At 35.4% G+C, this 24,225-nt stretch overlaps 1 protein-coding gene across 2 annotated transcripts in view; it reads right to left on the bottom strand.

Moving 5' to 3' along the window:
* Positions 1 to 24,225, bottom strand: part of LOC101740018 (forkhead box protein L2) — a 49,962-nt gene that overhangs the window by 5,785 nt on the left and 19,952 nt on the right. For both annotated transcript variants that reach the window (XM_012693503.4, XM_004929893.5), the window contains exons 3-7: positions 22,674 to 22,782; positions 7,645 to 7,801; positions 6,847 to 7,178; positions 6,369 to 6,597; positions 2,666 to 2,810 (exon numbers count right to left, since the gene is read on the bottom strand). In XM_012693503.4, coding sequence (XP_012548957.2) covers positions 2,666 to 2,810; positions 6,369 to 6,597; positions 6,847 to 7,178; positions 7,645 to 7,801; positions 22,674 to 22,782 — 972 coding nt within the window. The remainder of the gene's footprint in view (positions 1 to 2,665; positions 2,811 to 6,368; positions 6,598 to 6,846; positions 7,179 to 7,644; positions 7,802 to 22,673; positions 22,783 to 24,225) is intronic.

Here is a 24,225-nt window from a genome sequence, read left to right as displayed (position 1 = left end):
AAAAAATCTATTAATTACCAAACAAGGATTTTGACGAACCAAACAATGGTTTTAAAAAAAAACAGTTCTCAAATATTCTTATAACGGTCATCCATAGCTACTAAACAAAAAAAAGGCTTTTGCAAACAGTGGAGAATATAGGTAGTAACTGGGTTGTCAGATTTTTTTTCAGCCAATAACAGGCAAATGCTTAAAGAGGCAAAATACGGGAATTTAGTTTTTTACCCGGGGCAAATAAAAAAAAATTATATAGTGACATTATTTATTTTTTTATATTTCTCCGAGGAGCAAGTCAGTTTTAACATATTTAGAAAAATCAATACAATTATAACGATACGATTCGAAAACGGGACAGAGTCAGTCCCGTACTTTACATTTTTCTTACTTCCCGACATTTTAAGCTAACCCTAAAATACGGAACGTCTCGGGAAATCCGGGACGTCTGGCAACCCTAGTAGTAACTGAACTGTTTCGTCTTTGTCTTTATATACATACTTAGAAAAAAGCCTTTATATTCTGATCGACTCGTGTTAGTAATGAAACTTAAAACAGGATTCACGGTAAATAAATTTTTAACTTACTAACTTAAACTTTTAAAAAACTTTGTAATTCGATTACAATTTAGCTAAAAATTTACTTTTCTCGTACCTATTTGATTTTGTCAAGTGAAATGATTAACAACCGATCTAAAGAGCGGAAGTATAGTTGTGTAGAATTAAGAAAAAAAATTAAACGCAATTTTCCTTTACATCTAAAAATATCATAATAAGCCGTGGAATGCGTTGTTTTTTTTATTGCCTTTGTAGGCAGACGAGCATGCGGCCCTCCTGATGTTAAGTGATCACCGTCGCTCATGGACGTCAGCAATGCCAGAGGCAGAGCCAAGCCCCTGCCTACCAATTAAGCTTATTAAGCACATCGCAGGCAGGCCGGTGAAAAAAGTTTTTGGGGCACTTCAAGCGAAGTAATTCAAGCAGCCACATTTAAAGTCCAGTCAATAAGTGTAGATGCCTATCAATAAACGGTATCAATTTACCTCCACTCAAAACTTTAACGCTCCGGTTCATTAGAACTTATATCTCGAGGTGGGTGGCGCATTTACGTTGTAGATGTCTATGGGCTCCAGTAACCACTTAACATCAGGTGGGCTGTGAGCTCGTCCATCCATCTAAGCAATAAAAAAAAAAATCATTGTACTACCATGTTGCCAATTTGCCAGAATTTTACGGCCCTTTGGTACGCCATTAAAATTTTAATCTCGATTTAATTACAAAAATGAAACACACTTAACACGCCATCTAAATGTACCGAACCGTTGAAATGGTTTCATTCTTTCGGACGTAGGTACTTTCGTTTATTATTTTTATTCAATAACAGTAATATGACTTTTACGACCAAATAGTTTTATTAAACACTAGCTGAACCCATCCGCTTCGCTGGGCGTTTAAAATTAACATTATTATTTCTCACCCCCACAAAGATTCTCATCATTAACGCCCCCGCAACTGCTATAGGGAAGCCAACACTCATACAAATATTAGCTTATCCATTAAGTACATGTATTTTTACATGGATACCAAGTTTCAAGTCAATCGGATGCATGGTTCAGTAGTTATAACGGAACATCCGTAAAAACCACTGTAGATTTGTATATTAATACAGATTTAAAAAAATATATACAATATGGCTGGCCACTTTCAATAATAATAAAAAAAATATTGAAATTGTTAAGTAAATAAAACGTTCTACAATCAAGGATTCTGACATGTCTACGCAGTAAATGTAAATACTTATGCGAAACAGGAACACACTAAGCGCTCACTAACTCCAATTGAGAACAAGTGCACGTTGACCCCCATTGCCGAATATCGTATTTAAAACCCGAGTACAATAGACAGGGTCTACTTAAACTTGTTAAGTTTATATTACATTGAGGGGTGAAAGGCGAAACCAAATAGGCTTAAGCGACATTTTTGAGACTTTACGAATGGCTCGTATATACCTACAGCTTAAATTTGAAAAAATATTATAACAAAACAACTTCTTTAGCTATTTGAATGATGTACACATAATCGAAGTTCAATTGAAAACATCGAATCGTTGATGATGATACTAAATAAAACGCACCTTTAATTACAAACATAAATTTCGCGTATCAAGCGAAATATCGCTTAAGCTAAGTAGCCTTTCACGTCTCGATATACTTTCTATGTTTCATAATATTACATAAGATCCTTTACAAACTTAAAAGCCCGGCGATTTAAATATACACACGTCCGCGGAACGTAGATTTATAGACCTTTATTAAGCTTGAAATAAGGCATATATATTATCTCCAAATATACTGGTGGTAGGAGCTCTTGTGAGTCCACACGGTTAGGTACCACCATCCTACCTATATCTGCCGTTAAGCAGTAATGCGTTTCGGTTTGAAGGGTGGGGCAGCCGTTGTAACTATACTAAGACCTTAGAACTTATATCTCAAGGTGGGTGGCGCATTTACGTTGTAGATGTCTATGGGCTCCAGTAATATCTACCCGCGCGGACTCACAAGAGGTCCCACCACCAGTAAGCAAAAAATAAAAAATATTAAAAACATCGTGGTCGATCATCATACATCTGATGTTGTAACAAAGTGTGTACGGGAACAATTGTTACGGCTTACTTGACCCTGCAGTTGATGTGTAGCGAATGGGCTGACCGCGACACTAGGAGCTTGGTGGGGAAGCGCGCTGTGTGGCGAGCACCCAGGAGGGCTACGGGCCATCGAGCCATAGCCAAGCCCACCCGCGGACTGACTCAGCCATGTACTGAAAAAAACATTGTCACATTCGCACTTGAGACCTCCCACACGCAATTATCACAACACGAGCCGTTTCTTGCTTACAAAGTATTAATTACACATTAATGTTATTGTTTATCGATTCAGCTGTCTATGCATTCCATGATTGCACGACGCCGTTGTCGTTTAGAAATCTCAGCTGTTTCTTGATTGTTGCGAGTAAGGGAGAATTCGGGACGGATAATCTGATGCTTCAGAAATATTTACACTTAGTGACACGACACTTATGGAAAATAATAATCGGTTTTAAACGAGTATTAAGTGATTGATACTATAAACATTGTCTTATGTAATAAATTACACAAAAATGCAGTAAGCACGTACATACTTGTATATATATACACTACTGAAAATTTACGAAAATAGTATGTCAATTTTGAATTCACTCTCGTTCTGGGGGACTAAAACTATTAATAATTGACATTTTTTTAGATATTAGACAAGTTATATGAGTTTGTGGATATCAACCGGAATCTAACAGTTCTACATCAAATTATATTTGTTTATTTTACTACCGAGAAACTAGTCAATCCACACCTAGAAAGAAAGCCAGTGGATTCGTTTATCGCTAATAAAAAAGGTTTTCGCCCTATAATTTAATGCTTTCAATGTAATCATGCTTTCTAGTTTGAAGGAAAGGGAAATTATTATTAAGCAGTTAAACTGTAGTATGCGGGCTTTTTTCCTACCTTACTGATAGCCTTGAGAGGCTATATCAGCGTTACCCTAGCGTGTAGGTGAGCTCACGGGGCTCAAGTCGGATGTGTTGCCAGCACTAGCCCTAGCAAGAGCTTCGCAGAATCTACCACCGGATCGAAAACGCGATCCACTGAGAAGATCCGGCAAGAAACTCAGTGGGGTGTCTCTAACGAACTGGACTGCCTGACTGACATTATTCCGAAAATATCGATAAAAAATACCACATACATCGTAAACAAATCTCCGTAAGAAAAGGACATACGTATCGTAAGACTTACAATTTACGTCAGTCAGTCGTGCAGACTTGCAACTAAAGCGTACCATTATTGGGTAAATTTTTCGCCTCAAAGACTTTGTAGGACAAACATTTAGCGGTGTATAGCCGGAGATAAAATGCAGAAACCACGCCCACCACACCTGTCGGCCAATCGTGAGCCGGTTACTTAGTCTTTAACAATAATAAAATACATGATCATTCATTTCTTCCTTTTTTACGGTACTAGTTTTATGTTTATTAAGAAACAATAATTAAAATTTACTGAAATGTATTCATTTTCGGGACTGTGGTGCGTATATACATACGTATTCAATATATTTTTTGTCCTTTTTAAAGAATCGATAATTTATTTTAAAAGAATTGATTTAAAAATATCTATGTTACAGTATTATTATGTAGTATTGTATCAAGTATTGTAAAATCTACTATTTATAATATACAAATTTATAAAATACTTAAAAAAGTAAGAGAAACTCAAAGACAGATGACATAGATTAGAACATCGAACTTACAAACTTGATAAAACACTAGTACCTATACATTGGCGGTGATATGAAATATTATTTCCGATAAAAAACTCATCACTTCTTATCTTAAAACTAAATTCGATGCACCGGCCTAAGCTTCCTAGAGTAGATTAATATATATTATAAAATTAACTCCTTAATATTTATTATTAAAAATATTATAAGTATTATGATGATAATTAAAGACGACACCGCTAATAAGATATTGTTTACTTGTCAGGTAATGTTATTATCTACGACCGTCACCTCCGAGCGTAACCTTACGACATGTTGATTACACCTGACGTTCAATTAAACTTATAAAAGTCGCGCGGAAATCAGCGCTGATATGAATTAAAAAAAAAAAAGTTTAATTCTAGCAAAGACGAGAGACTCTATCTCTATTGATTTTATTTATTTCAAACCATTCCAAGAACAGTGATTTTTATTTATTTATTGCATAATCTAACTAGGACAAACCCACGGTTCACCTTTTGTGAAGTGCTTACCGGGGCTCATAAATATATACAAAGTAAGTGTCGCCACCCACCTTGAGACATGAGTTCTCAGTTTTTATCGTACAAAGCCTGCCCCGGCTTTCAAACTGAAATGCATAACTGCTTCACGGCAGAAACAGGCGAAGTGGGGATACCTACCCGGGCGGATTCACACGGCTGAAATTATACTATATAGTACAATGTATAGCTATTCTTGGAGAAATAAGGAACTGGTTGGAACCAGATTAAAATATTAATTTAAGGATTCTTTTTTTACGATTGTTCTTTGCCGTCTCCACTAAAACTATTCAGTAAAAAATATGTCGAAATACAGCATTTTTATGCAATTGGCTGCGGCTTTTGTTTATTTAAAATTAAACTAAATTTCAAAAAAATAAATAAAAATATTGAAAGATTGAGCTAATCTACATTTTATGAGTAAGACGATATGTTTGTATTAAAAAAATTACATAACTTTACGGATGGTTACCATGCATTATCCTATTCCTATAGTTGCCATATTTTATTGTAAGCCGTGTCGATTTATACTTGAGTGAATTTAAAACTTCATTTCTCCGCATATTATATACGTGATAATATATAGTTCTAAGTAATATTGCGTACTTCGTAAGATTTACGATAATTGTTGACAACCTTTGTTGGTAACTAAATGAGTAAAATGGGCATCTGTAGTCAAGAGGTGTTGGTGACACAAAAAATTACAAGTATCGTTTGACATTAACTCAACTTATGTTCGTAGTATGAGCGCATGGATAGATTAAAAAGAATTATTATACAGCGGTCACCACAAACTCTGAAATCAATTAGCTCTTCGTTTATGAACAACATAAAAAGGCAAAAATTAGAATAAAAGATGATAAAAAAGAAAGTTAATCATTAAAATATGTTTGTAAAAATGATGACCAGAAACATAAATATTTATTGTTATTTTGCTCCTACCTATTCGCTGGTAACCTAAGAGGCTATTCCAGCTACGTGATTCCTATTCCTATTCCAGTGAGCTCACGGCCTAAGCCCGAGAGAATTTGCTAACACTAGCCCTAGTAAAAGCTGTGCTTCGCAGAATCTACGACCGAATTGGAACCGCGACCCACTGAAAAGACCCGACGAGAAACTCAGCGGGTTGTGTTTATGGGATTTATTGTAATTAAAACCTAATCGTATGTCTGCATGTAATGTCACGACATTACTGGCTCGCCAGTCGGGTTAGAACTGTCAAGAACTAACTGCCGCATTACGGATTGTAAAAATAACAGTCGTAATGTCCAAAAACATATCTGAGTTTCAATATCAGTGTACGTATTTGTGTAATGCATGTATCATTTAATACGTTATCGCTAATTACAAGGCATTGACCGAATTATCTCGTTTGAGTAACAATTAGTGTGCTCTTTTTAATTAACAATTTTGGCATTACATGGCTTGCGAAAGTTGAGCAAATATTTCGGGGTAGGTACTGTTGTTTTCTTACAAATAAAACTAGTTAATGCATTGAAAGTAAGCAATGACTATTTCTGGATACTCACGCGTCATATCTGGGATAGGAAGGTGGATGATACGGCGAACCAGACCCGAAGTAGTTTCTGGGGCCCAATGGGAGCGGTTGCATGTGCGGTGGGACGTGTTGAGCCACGTGCGACACGTGGTACCCGTCACCGAAAAGCGCTTTCGAGTAGGGATTAGCCCTGAACGGTCTCTTCATACGCCGCCGCCGTCGGAAATTACCATTCTCGAACATTTCCCCGCATTGTGGATCTAAAAGAACACTTTATTCAAGATCTAAAACATGCCCGAATTAACGCTAGCAAATAAAACTCGCTTAAATAAATAAATGAACAATACGCCTAGCCAGACATTCGCAGTGCAAAAAAATGGCAAAAATTAGATCGGTTGGTACATAAAATAATTTAATTTACATAATAATAATATGGGCGAAAACAATCAAAAAAAATAACACAAACTCCACAAAAATCGAGCAACGTAAATTCATATCATAAATCTTACCAAGAGTCCAATAATTTCCTTTTCGCTCACCGCCTCCCTCCCTCGGCACCTTTATGAAGCATTCGTTGAGACTGAGATTGTGTCTGATCGAGTTCTGCCAGCCTTTTTTGTTTTTCTCGAAGAAAGGGAATTCCTTCGTGATATAGGCGTAAATTTCACTCAGCGTGGCCCGTTTCGTTTGACTGTTTTGTATGGCCATCGTAATGAGAGCGACGTACGAATACGGGGGTTTGGTCAGAGCCTGCGAATTCGACGAAGTTGTCTGTGCCTTAATTTCGCTGTTCCCGGGGCTCGACGGCGTCATTGTTTTTATTTTAGATTTCGAGTCCTCGCTAGAGTGGATAATATGAAAAAGGATTAAATACAAAACATTTAACGTTCATATAAAAAATCGGAGTACCTCTTTTTGAACTTCGTTTAGTTTAGTTAAACTCAAAAAGAATAATAGGAAATTCGTGAGTTATAGGCAACCCAGTTTATTTCAAATGTAAAAATGCCCGCAGATTCAAATGGCGTATATATTTTTATTTGTAAATTGCTTTCCAATTGATCTTACAGTAAATGTGATATAGCTTAGCAACAGTTACAGAGCTGTATAATTATAGATTTTAAATTGATTGTCAACTTTAAACTCGGCCAAAAGAAACGAAAAAAGATCTGACTTTTATTATAAAAAGGGTATTTGCTATCCCAAAATCATCTCTATCATTTTCCTTTCCTATTCGTAATATTACCTACGTATTTTCTTGTCAATATTAGAACTTCGGAATACTTATTACATAAAAACGATAAACGTACCTGTTATTTGGACTAGTTTCCTCCCTAGATGGCAGCGTCGGTAAGGACAATGTCTGATAAACTCGAGACAGGTCTTCGTCCCCTTTTGAATTCTGAGCGTTGTGGTTCTCATTGGTGTTGGTATCCATGCATATACGATTATCGTACGGTGAAGTAACTAGTGAAGAGAATTATTTTGATAGTTAAATTATTGGATTAATGTACGGTGTGTTAGAGGCGTAAACGTTAAGGAAGAAAGTAAAGTTCAATTTTGACAATTCAAGGTACCACTGTTAATTTTTCTACTACAGAACGAATACAATCGTTTTTACGCTAAGTGACGACGCTAGGAAATTACTTTTTTTTGTAAATGTTTTTGCATTGCACTTAATGTAACAGAAGTACAAAAATAAGAGGGTTCAACGACTTCTGAGAACTTTTGGCGTTTCGTTCACGTGATATTACTGCTTTAGACCAGGGTTCGACGTGCGACTTAAGCCACAGTTACAAACCCACTGAGTTTCTCGCCGGATCTTCTCAGTGGGTCGCGTTTCCGATCCGGTGGTAGATTCAGCGAAACACTGCTCTTATTAGGGCAAATGTTACGTACAGTATCCCGGGCTGAGCTGTGTGAGGTCACCTACACCACAGGTGAAGCTAATATAACCCTTTGTGGCTACTAGCAGGTTAGCAAAAAATCGCTTATTTAGGTACATATTATTGCGTAGTTTTTTTACCTAAAAGATCGAGAAAATTGTGGATACGACCTATATAAATTATTTTAAGTAATGTTACCATATCAATTATCGTATATATATCCACAATTCGTTATTATGGAATCATAATTAGAAATGTGAACCATTAAATTCCGATTTGTAGGTATCCAAATTTCATCTCTAACTAATTGAGTTTAGATGGCATTTTGTAAAATCATAATGTAATATGAAATGGCTTTCATTAATTATAAACAGCAAATGTAAACAAAATACACGTATTAGGTCAGAAATGAAATATTTTCTTGATAAATGCCCACCATGAACGTAATAAAATATCACAAATGATCGTCACCTTATAAAGGTCAGGCGTCGCGAAACACCGAACCTAAGATTTTATATTTTGAGAACTATTCCCTTACTTTATTATACAATTATCATATTATTATTATACGCTTGTATATAACAATAAAGGTGGGTATATAACAAAGCTATTATTAACAAATACCCTAGACTTTTTTGCGGAAACGTGAGAAGTGAAGTTATGTGATTTGTTTTGTTAGGTCTATTTAGTGTTTCTTCAGGTTTAAATATATAATGATGGTGGTTTATTAACTGCTTAATATCTGTGAAAGTGCACAAATGTGGGAAAATTAAACAAAGCCGTTGGACGTAGCATCACGGAATCGTCCAAAAAGTCCACTTAAAAAAATCTCAGTAAATGACCACCATTTTACTGAGATTAGATTTCATCCCATATCATCTCATCTCAATTTATTTAATTTCATCGCACTTGACTAATTTGTCAAATTAATCATCTTCATTTGATTTCATTTCACTCCCTATTATTATTTTTCATAAAAATTAAAATAAGACTTGACTTAAAGGTCTTAGTTACCAGGTCATGAATCGTGAAAAACAAATACCATCAATTACGCCAGTAGTCGATTGCTAATGTTTATATATTTGTAAAATTAAAGCCTATAGTCATAAAGTAATAAGAAAATTTCATAAGGAACTTAAGCAATTACAACAGGAAGGTGCAAAGTAAACATAATTCAGATCTTGAATACGTCGGGTAGGTATTCAAGAACCTAAAATGCTCACCTCCCACCTGGTGTTAAATGATTATCGGAACTTATAGATATGGACAATGTAAATGCCGCCACTCATATAAAGACATGAGTCCTAAATCTCAGCTCTTCAGTAGAATAGCTGCCCCACTGTTCGAACTGGAATGAATTACTACTTCCAAATTGAAATAGAACAGGCGGTGGTACCTACCCCTGCGTGTCAGAAATTACGCAAATTATAATTTTGGTAGGTTTGACTCGTGAAAATCATTCGAGAACATGTTCTTAATTAAGTAGGTCGGAAAAATCGGTATCTGACGGTAGGACTGGCATAGTCGCATCATTAATTACAAATACAACGGGCTTTTTATCCTTTAGGGCACGATTACTTCAAAATTTGATTGTGTAAAATTTATAATACTCACACCAATATAAAAACGCTGGCTTAATCGTTTCGAGGTTTTGTAAAGTAAAACTCAAAACAAACTCACTGTTTATTATTAACAAAAAATAGCCGAATATCAATAATTATAATCAGCAAAGCAACACCTCATCTACAAAGTGTCTGAAAAACTTAAACAAAAAACACTACAGTCTTTTAAGTTTCGACACAGAATATACTAAATTCAATTTTTTCACGAACGCAATTCCATAAGTCACTCTATAAGCGAGTAGGTACGTAAACTACTTCTGATAATATTTCCATAATAATGCAACAAAGTAGTTACAAGGACGAAATACATTACACTCATCATGAGAATGGCATCTTCCAATACACATCGACCGAATTCAACACATATTATTGTTATTGTGTTGTAAAATTTAACACATGAGATTTAGCCAATCTCACGCGTACGTGCCTCCCGAAACAGTTTTCTCAGAATTAGTCGCTTAGCTTTATAGGTAACTAAACAAGCGTTATATGTACTCTTTGTAGGTAAGTATTCTAGTTAATGAGTCTACGGCAGCGAGTACGTCCGAAATCGATGTAATTATTGATGACATAATCATGTACCCGTTTATGGATGAAAGAAAGGGTTTGGCCATTTCAAACTACTGAACAAACGTCAATATTGTACGCTTAAAATGAAAAGCGTATGGAATTCTTTGAATTGCACGTTTGCATGTTTATAATTGTTATTTGCTAATTCGTTCAGAAACAAGACATGAAGATAAACAAGAGACCAAAATAAACTTTCGCACACACAAGATGTCTTCGAATTAGCTTAAAATCCAACAAACGGCGATCTTAATATATGACCAAAATAAACTAGTGAATTTGTGTGAAACTGTAAGAATACATTTTCATAATGGTTGTTCGTGAGAATGCGTCAGACAGTCGCCATTGCCGTCCGACTATGTGGTAGGATATCGGATTTGAGCCGAGCGAGGCAAACGGCGCGAGGTATTGTGTCGCTTATAGAACAATGCGTCGTATTTATAAAACATTAAAAGCCGGCGTATCGTTCGCGAAATTAATAACAAATAACAATTGTGAAACGTTAGTTCGGGAACTGTGCGAATTACCCGTGCGATTGAATAATGCGTTCACGAATAATTCGTGATCGACTTACGTCTTTTGTGGTGCCATTAAACAATTGCTGAAATGTTAAATAATGTCGAACTAAGCGGTGTAATATATATATATAATTTATGTTGTATTCCATTTTTATTTACTACTAACTGTACCCTTCCGCATCGCTGGGCATTTAAAATTAACATTATTATTTCTCAACACCACAAAGATTCTCATCATTAACGTCCCCGCAACTGATGTAGGGAGTCCAACACTCATATAAATATTAGCCTATCCATTAAATCCATGTATTTTCTACAATATTTCAAGTTACAAGGATACAAAGTTTCAAGTCAATCGGATGCACGGTTCAGTAGTTATAGCGGAACATCCGTAAAACGACTGTAGATTTATATATTAGTATAAATTTATACCTGAACAGAAAAGAACGAGACAGTATTTCGACAATGCTAATTGTTAATGTGCGTTTAAAGATAATGTTGCAAAAGAGGGACTTCTAAAAAATACGAATTGTAGTTAAAAAAAATTGCCATTATAAATATACTTCGACTACATTAAAAATGTCAGATTCTATAAAAAGAACCCATCGTAAAATATATATTATATGAGATATTTGTAAACGTATTATCTAATAGTTCATGTTATATCAATAATCCCACTCAATCATGCATACCTATTATTTACTAAAGCGCACCGAGTATCCGGATCCCTTAATCCCTAAGGATTTGCCCCAAGCAAAGAAATATGATATTTACACTCAATTAGCACAGTGTATCCATGGAATTGGAACACCTTGAGGCCATTCCACCAGCACCTGGTTACAAACGAAAAAGAAAACGAACCTCATAACGTTGTGTAAACAATCGTTAATCTCGGGCCGAGATGTTTGAAATTTCACAAAAAAAAAAGAGAATCGAGATTTGTTTATAAATAATAGTGGAAATGTTTTGTAAACGGATAGCACTAATTTGACAAGTAACAATCTGATTGACCGTAAATTATGTTAGCACATTATTACGTTTGAATGCAACAAATTGTTTTCTATGTATTTTATGTGTTGATAATATAATTGAAGGATTGTAAATTCATGTAAACATAGCACTTAAAATGTAACTCTAATATCATTTTATCACGTGCATCAGATTAAGAACGTTTTTCAAGACAAATTTGAAATTACGCCTATTATTAGCAAAGGCTGCTAATAAAAAACGGTCTTAACAATGTATTTTAAAACAAATTGTTCGATGTTCGTTACATAACGTTGAGAAAGGGAGTTCTTTGTTGTTATTATTTTTAATTTATATTATGATGCTTCGAATAGGCAGAGGAGCTCACGTACTTGGTGGCGTTTTATGGCTTGCAGAAGCACATAGACATCACAGCGTGAACACCACCCATTACGTTGAAGTTGAGTTCTATCACATGTCTATACTGCATTGTACTCGACAGCTGAGAGCTGGGCGGCAAATATAGTCAGAATACTGATATCGAAGTTCGTTTGTCCACCAAAACATCTTGTTTAGCCCACTTAGTTTCTCGCCGGATCTTCTCAGTGGGTCGCGTTTCCGATCCGGTGGTAGATTCTGCGAAGCACAGCTCTTGCCAGGGTTCGTGTTAGCAAGGTCGTCAGGTTTGAGCCCCGTGAGCTCACCTACTAGTTAAGGTTACGCTGAAATAGCCTCTCAAGGCTATCAGCATGGGTAGACAAAAATATCATCAAATTTAACTTGAAAGTCGTTTTTTTTTACTTGCATGTGAGTTATGAACTTGGCAAAGTGACTATACCGATCGTTCTATCCTTTTGGGCGATGAGCACCAGCTGTCACTTTACCTCTCAGTACATTTTTTGTCATATATATACATATTTTATTATTTATTTATTTTTATTTATTACACTTCATGTAAAATTTACATTGGCGGACTTAATGCCTAAGGCATTCTCTACCAGTCAACCAAAGGTAGTGCAGAGTGGATAGTGGTAGGTGCAATGAAATTTATATTAAATTACAAAAAGTATATACATACACACATACATATGTTTGTACATACATACATATAATAGTTTATATAGTATTAAAAGGAATATATTAATAAATTTCCTTAACAAATAACTATTTACTAACAATCCAACTGTTTTTTGTTTTCGTTCTTATCAAACAATCATATTACGGTGATATATATTATATTTTTATCTACTTCATAAATATAGATTCGAAGAACGTCTAATTCGAAAATAACTTATAGCGAATTAATAATAGAATGAACTATAAGAGTAATATTGTGTTCAAGGGCATATTGGAAAGTTCCATCGAGTAGTAGGGATTAATGTACAACGAACACTTATTGACGTTTAAAAATACAACGTCGATCTAAGGGAGCTCTTGAAACAATAAAATTACCTATGCTTTAAAATTTTAACGGTCAAGGACGACGGAGGGTCTTTAAAGAAACAGATTAAATAAACAAGCGAAACCCTTAAAAAGTAAACCTTATTAGTTTCAAGTGAATTAGAAATATTAATTTACCTCGTTCGTTAAGTCACCCTAAGCACTTAACCACCGACACCTGTTTACTAGTCTAACCGGGTCCTAACTAACTAACCTAAGGTCTAACCTTTTTTTTTTCCGGGCTGGGGGCCGAATCTCCTATGAGGTCCCCGCGCCTAGGGGGCATGCGGGGTATGTGAGACTCAACGATCTGCAGGTGTTGAGAGCAGACCGCGGGCCCAAGGATTTTAGGGCCCACCCACTAAACGACTCCCCTGCACTCTTACACCCGAGGTCTAACCTAGTCTAACATTATTCACAGACGAATTCCACAACGAATAGCATTGTATTGTAAAAATCAAATCTGCAAAAGATATGACCTGCGTAATAACTCGTAGTAAGGCGTATTGTAAGCTGACGCCTGTAGGTACCACGGCCCTGACGTTATAATATTGATATTTAGACCTCATGCGGGGCGTGTACATTCCTTAATAAAAAGCAAATGTATTAAGGTATTACCGGAGCCTAAATGGGACATGCTGGTATTGGACTACATAAAAATAACAAGTATTTCACCTTTAATACAAATAAATGAAGATGGTTGCATCAATCCGAACTCTTTCCTACCACATGCTCTCGATAAGAGTTGGGATAATATCGAAGATATGAATAAATAAATAAGTTAATGTAGCTCTAAACAATTTGGACAGGTTTTAATAATGCTTTTATTACAATACATTACAACATTTTAACATACCATCTAACTGGTAGTAGGACCTCTTGTGAGTCCGCACGGGTAGGTACCACCACCATGTCTATTTCCGCCGTGAAGCAGTAATACGTTTCGGTTTGAAGGATGGGGCAGCCGTTGTAACTATACTTGAGACCTTAGAGCTTATATTAACTCAAGGGGGTGGCGCATTTAATTTGTAGATGTCTATGGGTTCCAGTAACCACTTAACACCGGATGGGCTGTGAGCTCATCCATCCAACTAAGCAATAAAAACAAAAAACAAAACTGGGACTGTGTACGCAATTTCATGGCATTTCGATCATTGGAATCGTTTCCATCATTTCGGTGTTTCCGAAAAGCTATGAGAGCTTGATAACACAAATAAGAAATCGCGTAAGTACAATAACAGTAATTGAAAATCTGTAAGAAAATTTAGACAGGAGAAACTATTATGTCTGACTTTTCACTAATTAATACGAATACTAAACCCTCTCGAAGATATTCCCTTAACTTACCAACAGTAGCTTCATTTCAAACCAAGCTCAACCCTTCATTTTACACGAGACGAGAGCTTGGTATTATAACATTCGTGTGTAGGTTCCTCTGTGTGAAGGGTTTGACTGTTGGTTTAGATATATTTCATTATCATACTATGCTGAGAGATCGCTTCTCTTTTATAAATTGATATTTTTAAAGATTCCGCATTCACGATCCTCACTACTGTTCCGGACACTACAATAATACGTTTTGTCATATTTGAAACAAATTAGAACATAAAAATTGATTAATATATATATATTTTAATGAGGCGCATTGGATTTTTTTTAATGCTTAGATGTGTGGACGAGCTCACAGCCCCACCTGGTGTTAAGTGGTTACTGGAGCTCATAGACATCTACAACGTAAATACGCTACCCACCTTGAGATATAACTTATAAAGTCTCAGTATAGTTACAACGGCTACCCCACCCTTCAAACCGAAACGCATTACTACTTCACGGCAGAAAGAGGCGGGGTGGTGGTACCTACTCGTGCGGACTCACAAGAGGTCCTTCACCAGTGAAATTTATTTTTTATGTTTTTTTTTGTTTACCTATGTAAAAGAATACATCAAATTTCATTTAAAATATTATTGTTTTATTTTGTCCAGCGATTTATAACGGTTTCGGCTTCAGAAACGATATTTTTACCACCAGTTCTACAGCTTAATGTCACTAGTAGATTTAATATGGTAGATATCATTCTATCTGAGGTACACCTGATACTACAAAAAGTTTCTAGATTATTCTAAAAAGAGACAGCGCTTTGATAACGATAGCACCAAGGGAGAGTACGAAATGAGAAATAGACAGACAATCGTGAAATAGTAAAATTGTTCAACAGTTAATAAATAACATCTGAGCTCCGAAGAAATTCATCGTTTTACGGAAAACTCATTCGCATGTGAACCGAACAATGACGTATAAAAATGTTGTAATAGTCCTCCGGCAAGTCGCGCTAAATCGAACCTGAGCCTCCGTTACCTAACGCGTCTACTGATAATGGCGTCGATACATACCCTATACAAAAGGTAATTGTTCTCTTGAACAATAAAGTTTAATAACGTGACGTTCTAGGTAAGTTGCGTGTGCGCATTGTGAGGTCCTTAGTATTGTAAGCTTGTGACCAATCTTACATACGCGCTACATGTAAATCTGTAGGTTTTATTTCATGATTAATGAGGCTTACAAAAATACGAGTATTACTCAGCCGTTCTAGTTGTGAGAACGTCATTTAAGTTGTGCAATATATTCAATCAGATTGAGTGACACAGAACGAAGTGGAATGGACAGATTGAGATTTTACAAAATCAATTTTACAAAACATGTCGTTCATTAGACGAACGTAAAAGCAATTACAAGTAAATTTATCTTATATTAAAAATCGTGTGTGTTTTTTTTCTTTAATTATAATCGAATCACTTTATGAATTTATTATGGACGGCTTGCAATAAGAGCGAGGTTAAGGGGACGTGACCCACAACTGACGTCAGGGGTCTGTACGCGCCCGCGAGATACCACGTTGTTTCAGAGATAAGCCCAGTATATAGTGATCTATCCACACTGCTCTTCAACTTTAATAAATCTAGAATCTAGGTAATCTAGAAATTAATCTAGCCTGATCCTCTTAGTAAGTCAGTTGAACAAAAAAGGGCTTTCTAATTAACGTAAAACTTATTATTTAAAACGGAATCTTGTTCAATTAAATCCGGAAAGAATCATGAAATGTAATTCAAAAGTTTAAGTGTGGAACAAGCTTAAATTGATACTCAAATAAAACATCCGAATAGTATTTGGTGATTGGTGGAGTTTTTTTTAATACATGTATATTGAACGATAAAAAGAATGAAGGGTGATTCAGAAGTCAAGGTCACCAACAATATTGGTCTCAGCATTTGTTTTTAATAGAATACAATCGAGATTTTTTCTAAGCAATAGACTAAATGAGAATCAAAAAAATGGATATATTTTTCCGTTTCCCATTTATAGGTTTATTGATAATCCATTCTACGTTGTCCTTAGGTATATCAACAGGCCAACGGCCCTTAACAGTGTATCTTCCTAACCTAGATAGAATTTAGTGTAGGCTATAGATCACTCCGATATCGTACGGCGAATCGGAATATCATTGACATTTACTCGACGCATTAAATAGGACGATTCGAAATTTAACGTCGCATTTTGTACCGTTGAAATGCAATAAATATCGCATTGATATGTTATCGTAAATGAATTATCAGCAACGTGTTAATCGATTTCTTTCGATGTCAAATCGATTTAGGTGTAAACTGTGCTAAAGGCGCGACATTAAAATTACAGCATGCTAATATTTGTACCGCATTCGATACGGTACGGTTTACGATCAATATCGTGTTGAGTTCCTCGGGATTGCTAGTGGAGTTCCAGTCGCAGGTCAGATTAGTTGAATCGCACAATTATATAACGGTTTTGTTGCAAATAACTGTCATTTCGGATCCTCCCGATCCACTAACGGTGCTTTTAGGTACCTCAAGCATCGGTCACCGTTCTCGTCGAACCCGTCGCTTGCAACGAAGGGCTCGTCGAGTAAATTAACCCTCAGACACAGCCCACTGAGTTTCTCGCCGGATCTTCTCAGTGGGTCGCGTTTCCGATCCGTGGTAGATTCTGCGAAGCACGGCTCTTGCTAGGGTTCGTGTTAGCAACGTCGTCAGGTTTGAGCCCCGCGAGCTCACCTACTAGTTAAGGTTACGCTGAAATAGCCTCTCAAGGCTATCAGCTTAGGTAGGCAAAAAAAAGGAAATAACTTTTGATATCTTAGAGGAGTAGACGCTGGTTACCAACGTGCTTCCGATTTGTTACTGCAAACCCACGCGAAAGATGCGGACGTATTTAACAATCCCAAAACTGGAGAGAAATTGACTTAAAGTCCTATAACCACTCAAACTATAAAATGAACAAACACTACTACAACAGTACTATATACGAATTTTAAAATAAAATTAATTTGAACCGCATATAGCACCAGATAAAGATGAGATTCGATCAATCGTTTCAATTAAGTAGCTTTCCCGTGATCTCTCACACAGTCCACCGATCGAAATGTAAACATTTATAGTTACTTAGACTGATTTCTATGGCTTAACTATCAGTGGACGTGGATGACGTGTCGTTATATAACTTAACAATAGCCAATAAGTACTTGAACACTTGCGATCTGAAATAATATTGTATTACTGGTATCGTATGTGGTTGAAATTCAACCGACTTTCTTTTGTAGGTACATTAATTTGTGTATGCGCAATTCGTGGACTACCTTATTAGTCATATCGCAATTTGGACGTCACCGCTTACATTGAGATGTGAAAAAGTCTGTTCTATTCTTTGAAACGGAATACATTAGTGTTATAGTATGTGGATATAGCTATGACGGTAGTGTCAGACAGCATGAGCTCACAGTTCGTCCATTTAATAACTATACAAATTAACAAGTTCCAAGGGTTTCATTTTAGTACACATTACCTGTTTATTATTATTTTTTGTTTACCTCGTAGCCTCGATGGGCTATTCTGGTCTCTGCATGGCTGATTGGCGAGCTCACGAGACTCATTCTAAAACGACTTGCTCAAATAGCAGTGCTTTGCTGAATCTACTACCACGGGGTCGGAACCGCGACTCGTTGAGGAGATTCAAGGAAAAGCTCAGTGGGTTGTGTCTAAAGTTAACTGGCATGTTGAACGCAATCGCCTAAAAGCACCGAAAGTGGATCGCGAGAATCCGAAATGACACGTCTAGGGCGATTATTCGTGAATATTTTTAGTGTGCATCAATGGAAAACAGGCTTTGGAAAACTAATATAATTCTTCCTTTTTTACATTAAGAATTTTTACAAACGATCATCGGCCTAAGGATCCTTATAAATTCAGGGGTGAGAGTATTTTTTTCATAAATAAATACGAAGTCTGTAAATGTCAGTTTACATGATTTACCAATTCCTTAATTAGGCATTAGCCTTAAAAAATTTGTTTTTTTAATACAAATAATGTATTATTTTTCCCTTTAAAATCGTAAATTTTAATTTTATATGTTCACATGTATTTCCAGTACAGTAAGCCTTACATTCGATGAATAATGTTTAATCAGAAATGAAATTATTTTTTATACGCTTTCTCTTGTAGATAAACGATCGGCTTCTAAGCAATCATCATCCGTGTTATTAATATTGTTAAGGGCTATTAAACACGAGCTCTTGTGAATACCTTCCTAAAACTTTACAAGAACGATGAGCACTTTTAAAGACGGCAGGACTTTACAAATCCTTAGTTTAATACGACCTTGATCGGATATTTTAGAAATTGAAATGTCCACGTATCCACAGCTCACTCGAACAATGACGCAAAATCAGCCTTTATTTTAAAACCAAGGATCCCCGTGAATAAACCCTGAAATAGCACCAGTTTTTAGTGCGGGAACCGAGTCGACCGGACGGCATTAATGACTTAGCAATTTACTCCTTGAATCAAATACTACAGTACTGTGGTTATTTCAGTTTAAAGCGATTAAATCTATCAATGAATTTCCGGCAGCCGTCCGCTTGACACTTTTAATATCGCCAATCAACTTGCAGCCGTTTTGAATGAACAATGCGTGTTCGCTCGTAAATCGTTCTAAGTTTGCGCCAGCGTCAAGCAGTCAGCACATGAGTCTTGAGAAGTATAACCGATAGACGGCGACATGAAATAAAATCTTGGCTCACAATAACGGCTTTGTACCGTGCAACGACAGCAACTCGACACTTGTAATTTTAATGATTGACAAATCGATACCGGGCCTCTAGAAACAATGCAGAACAAACAGTATCCAGTACAAAAACGTTAAGTTTGTTTAAAACGGAATTCATTATTTGATATTTCAATTTATCGACTTAGAAAATAATGATGTAATAGACGCGAGCGTTTAACCCCACTTCGCCCCGATTGTAACTAAATATCCACCTTTCTCTTTTAAGATTCGGCACTCATTGCCTAAAGCAGTTAGGGGAACGGAAGCTTCGGATTATTTTTTTCGAGTATAAAAATAAAGATTATCTAATAATTTAACTTTGATTAATCTGAATATCTGTGAACTAATTGTATGTTACATTAACAGTGTACTTATAATGTAGTAATCTAGATTTTATATTTATTAACGTCCCAATTTTCATTTATTTTCAGGTATTTATTAATATTTTTACTTCTTCTATCTTGATGTATTTTTATTTCGTTTTCATTCTCAGCGGAATGGATGCTTCGATCACCTTCCTATTTCCAATCATTACACGACTTAGTGCCATATAGCGGATACGTACTAAAACCAATCCGTCATTCGTTAATGAAACGTACGATCTGAATTGAAAGGAATCGCTAACAGGAAAGGGGGCGCGATGATGAGGTGACGTACAAGCAAAATGTTTCGCCATATAACCCAGCCAGACTAAGACTCTAGATAGATAACCGACCTTGTATTTGCATGGGCAAATGATAGCTAGTGGAGGACAGAGATGGGGCAAGAATAGCTCATATGGCCAAGTCACAAACCCGTATCTCATTATTGATATCCGAACAGAACATTATCATCTAATATTCTCTGACCCCTTACAATAATAGGATTTTACCCTCAGCCGAAGTCAATTAATGATTAGCGTTTATATCAATATAACGATAGCCTATTTTCGTTCAATAACTGATATCACAAATCATTAAATTTAGCGATTTTACCCAGCGAAAGGCGCTATGATCGGTGCCACAGTTTCCAACTACAAGCTTGAACCATTTTTAATTGTCATTCCAATAACTTAAGCTGGCATTAGATACTTTTAGCTTTAAATGGGGTCAGACAGATATTATTTCTTTGAAATATCTGTAAAACGATAGAAATAGTACGCATGATTGTAATCTATACTAATATTATAAAGAGAAAAGATTTGTTTGCTTGTTTGTATTGAGCTCCGAAACTACTGAACCGATTTGAAAAATTCTTTCACTGTTTGGAAGCTACACTATTCCCGAGTGACATAGGCTATAATGTTTTTTGAAAAAAAATAGAGATCCTTACTAAAACTTCAATAATGTAATCCAAGGTGTAAAAAATTACCTAAAATATTCTTCACATCGCGTGCCCTGCGAAAACTATTGATAATAGAATAAAATAATGTACTACGACTTTGTAGAACACATTATTATTTACAAAAAGTGTCGCGACAGCATATATCTATAACTATTATAGTTACGCCGCAATAAGTGTTCTTTTATTTAAAAAATAAAACAACGTCAAATATCATTGAAATTTTTGTTGATCCGAGCGGAGCCGGAGCGGACTGCTAGTTAACAATAAACTACTATAAGTATTCTATTTTTTCTTGTAGTAAAACGCCACCACGATTCGCAATGACTATGGGCTACATGAATTTAATACACTCGTTAGATATAACGGTGTCGTACGCCATTATTGATTTTATAAATAATAAATAAATAAATATTTACTAACAATCACGCCACGTTAACTGGTCCCGTGCTAAGCTCGTAAAGAACTTGTGTTACAGTTACCAGATAACGGAAATAAATGTAAGATTTTTATTATACACATACATATTATATTTAATATACATCCATAACCCTGGAAAAGACATTTTTTTATATTTATTAAACAAACATCTTCCCTTGGCGGGATTCGAACCCGCGACCCCTTGTGTAGTGATCATGTCACTTACCACTACACCAGACGGCCAAACGGTAATTTTAAAGGTATTATGCTCACAATCTCCCCTAGAGTTCCAAAAGCAGCTGTAAAAAGATCGTATTCGAATAAACTAAAAACATTTATTTTTGTAAACAGATTTCTGACTTTTCAGAACGAACGAAATGAAACACGAAAACTAATGGCGCTTTTCCTCAATAATTTAAGATCCATTAATAAGCATTTTGCTTTGGACTTGAACATTTCTTTTACATAGTTAAGCCGATTTCCAGGCTTGTTTTTTTTTAAACATAAAAAATATATTTTCATACATTTTTTCTTCAAAAAAGAAGTGTTTTTTTTTCTATTGCATAGGTGAGTGAGTTGATCGCCGATCTGGTGTTAAGTGTTTATCGGAACTCATAGATCATAATACTAATGCCGATACAAGATCAAAGTCACAATGGTATATTTTAACGCCTGCCTTACAATTGAAATCACTGTTTCGCGACCGAAAAATTGACAGCATTGCGGGCTTTATGGCTTAGTTTAATGATGATATCTGCGTACTTGTATCTTATTATGGACATACCTATAGCTTTTTCTGATTCGTTGAAAAGTATTGATGAGTGGTCATATTTCAATAGCAATATTAAGATTTTTTTTGTTTTAATATGTACATATATATTTCATCTACCTGTACGTAATATGGTATATAGGGTGTTGTGTTATTATTTTGAACATTAAACGTCATAGAAATAAAATTATGATAATTTTAAACTTTGGTTCACAAATAAACATCTTGTTCACATGAAAAAATAAAACTGATATTTGTAGATTTTGTTGTTTTAAAGTTTTAATATTATCAAGACAAGTTTATATTTTTGTGAAACTTGGTCATTCATGAATTTTTGAATTAAAAGAAATCCATTAACTAGCTACAGAATTGAATATAATTTTGTCTTTATTTCCTTTAGAAATGATTTAACTTCGAGTACTGTGTGGTGTTAATTAAACAGCCATATTAACTGCATAAAATAATAAGATTTTCAAAATGAATAAATTTAATGAAAGTTTTGATTTTAAGGTTAAATGAATCAAATATATTTCGAAAGTAAGAGCTAAATATGATAGAGAGAAATAAGCTTATAATAAAAAGAAAGCTATAAGAATAAACTAAACAAATAATAAATAAAATAATAAAAGAAATAATAAAATACAGCTAAATAAGCTAGATAAATGAATTTAAAAACAAACTGTATTATTTAGTACTGACCTGTATGATGTAAGATGGAACAGTTGTTAGAAGAAGCAGCCAGGGAGTAGTTGGGCTCATCTTTGGGCTTCAGCAGTTCGTTTGCGGAGACAGCGTGGATCGACAGTTCCTGAATATGCATTTAGAAAAATTAATCTATATATATAAAAATGAATTGCTGTTCGTTAGTCTCGCTAAAACTCGAGAACGGCTGGACCGATTTGGCTAATTTTGGTCTTGAATTATTTGTGGAAGTCCAAAGAAGGTTTAAAAGGTAGATAAATATGAAAATGCTCGGAATTAAATAAAAATAACAATTTTGTTTTTCCTTTGATGTCTCCCCCGTCGGACGGATTCGTTTGTTTGTTTTAAGTTTATTGTATATAAAAGTTTAGGTCTTTTTTTATCGATTGAGGCACTACAAAGTCTGCCGGGTCAGCTAGTTGCAAATAAAAATGATATACGATTTTTGGACTTCAACTTTAACGAATACAAAATAGCTCCTAGCAATTAACATGTTTCTGTGAGTAATTCCGGAAACTTTTTCTTCTGATTTTAATCAGCAGACGGAACTGGAAAATTTTCCACCTGAGGTCTCTTTGTATTCTCTAAGTTGAAAATACACTACTATAAGCATGTGAAATAAGCAACGCTACGCTATATACGGAACACACAAGCGGGAATGGGACGCTCATAGAATTTTGAAATATTCTTCTAGGGTTTATAGGCCCTATAGATTCTATTTTCCCATTAAAGATCAAGCAACGGTTCGTCAGATTATGCGACAATGTCATGCTATCTATGGCTAAGGCGATGGTTGTACTTAACACCTATCTTATATCGTACATTGAAACTTCAACTAAGGCCTAAAAGTAAAACTGAATCTCAGTAAGCTTCAGCTTCATGGCCCGCACTAGGATCGACAGCGATATTTTTAAATTCCGGTTACACCAATTATATAAACGAATATTGTAGCTTTCAACACGTCTGTAAGTACTGGCTACGATTATTCATATGCCAGTGTTATTTAGTAAAATAGTGAAATTAACATTACTTATAACACTAGGAAGGAAATGTCGTTTATAAACAGAATTTGCAAAATATAAACAAATATGCAATACAATTTCATATTACTTCTATTTACAAAGTATTTATGTAGCATACCAAAAATATCTTTCATTTCTGAAATAATTAAAATACACGTGCCTGCACGCTTCCGTTAAGACAATGTAGCAGATTAAAGCAAATGAAAAAAACATAGGTCCAAAAAACGAAACTTATAAAAAAAGTACTTTATAAGATATAAGCTGACTGGAAATTCCGTAGCGCAGAACAGTAATCCGGCGAAGACGGTCGATTAAGTCGCAAAATTTACAAATCATTCGGAGCACGTGCGTATAACTTTTTTTTTCTGTAAATTAAATCGAATCCCGAAGACATGGCCAATAAATACTCGTACAATTTCTATTTTTAAATACGTAGCATGCTTTCTTCGATCTTGAATGAACGGCGGTCGACCCTCCTCGTAATGTCTCGTCGTTACAATGGCGGCGCGTGACAAACGCGAAAGCGA

The sequence above is a fragment of the Bombyx mori genome, chromosome 1 (assembly GCF_030269925.1).
Source record: "Bombyx mori chromosome 1, ASM3026992v2".
Taxonomy (NCBI): Eukaryota; Metazoa; Arthropoda; class Insecta; order Lepidoptera; family Bombycidae; genus Bombyx; species Bombyx mori.
Note: the sequence above shows the minus strand (reverse complement) of the source record. Positions and strands in the feature narration are given on the sequence as shown.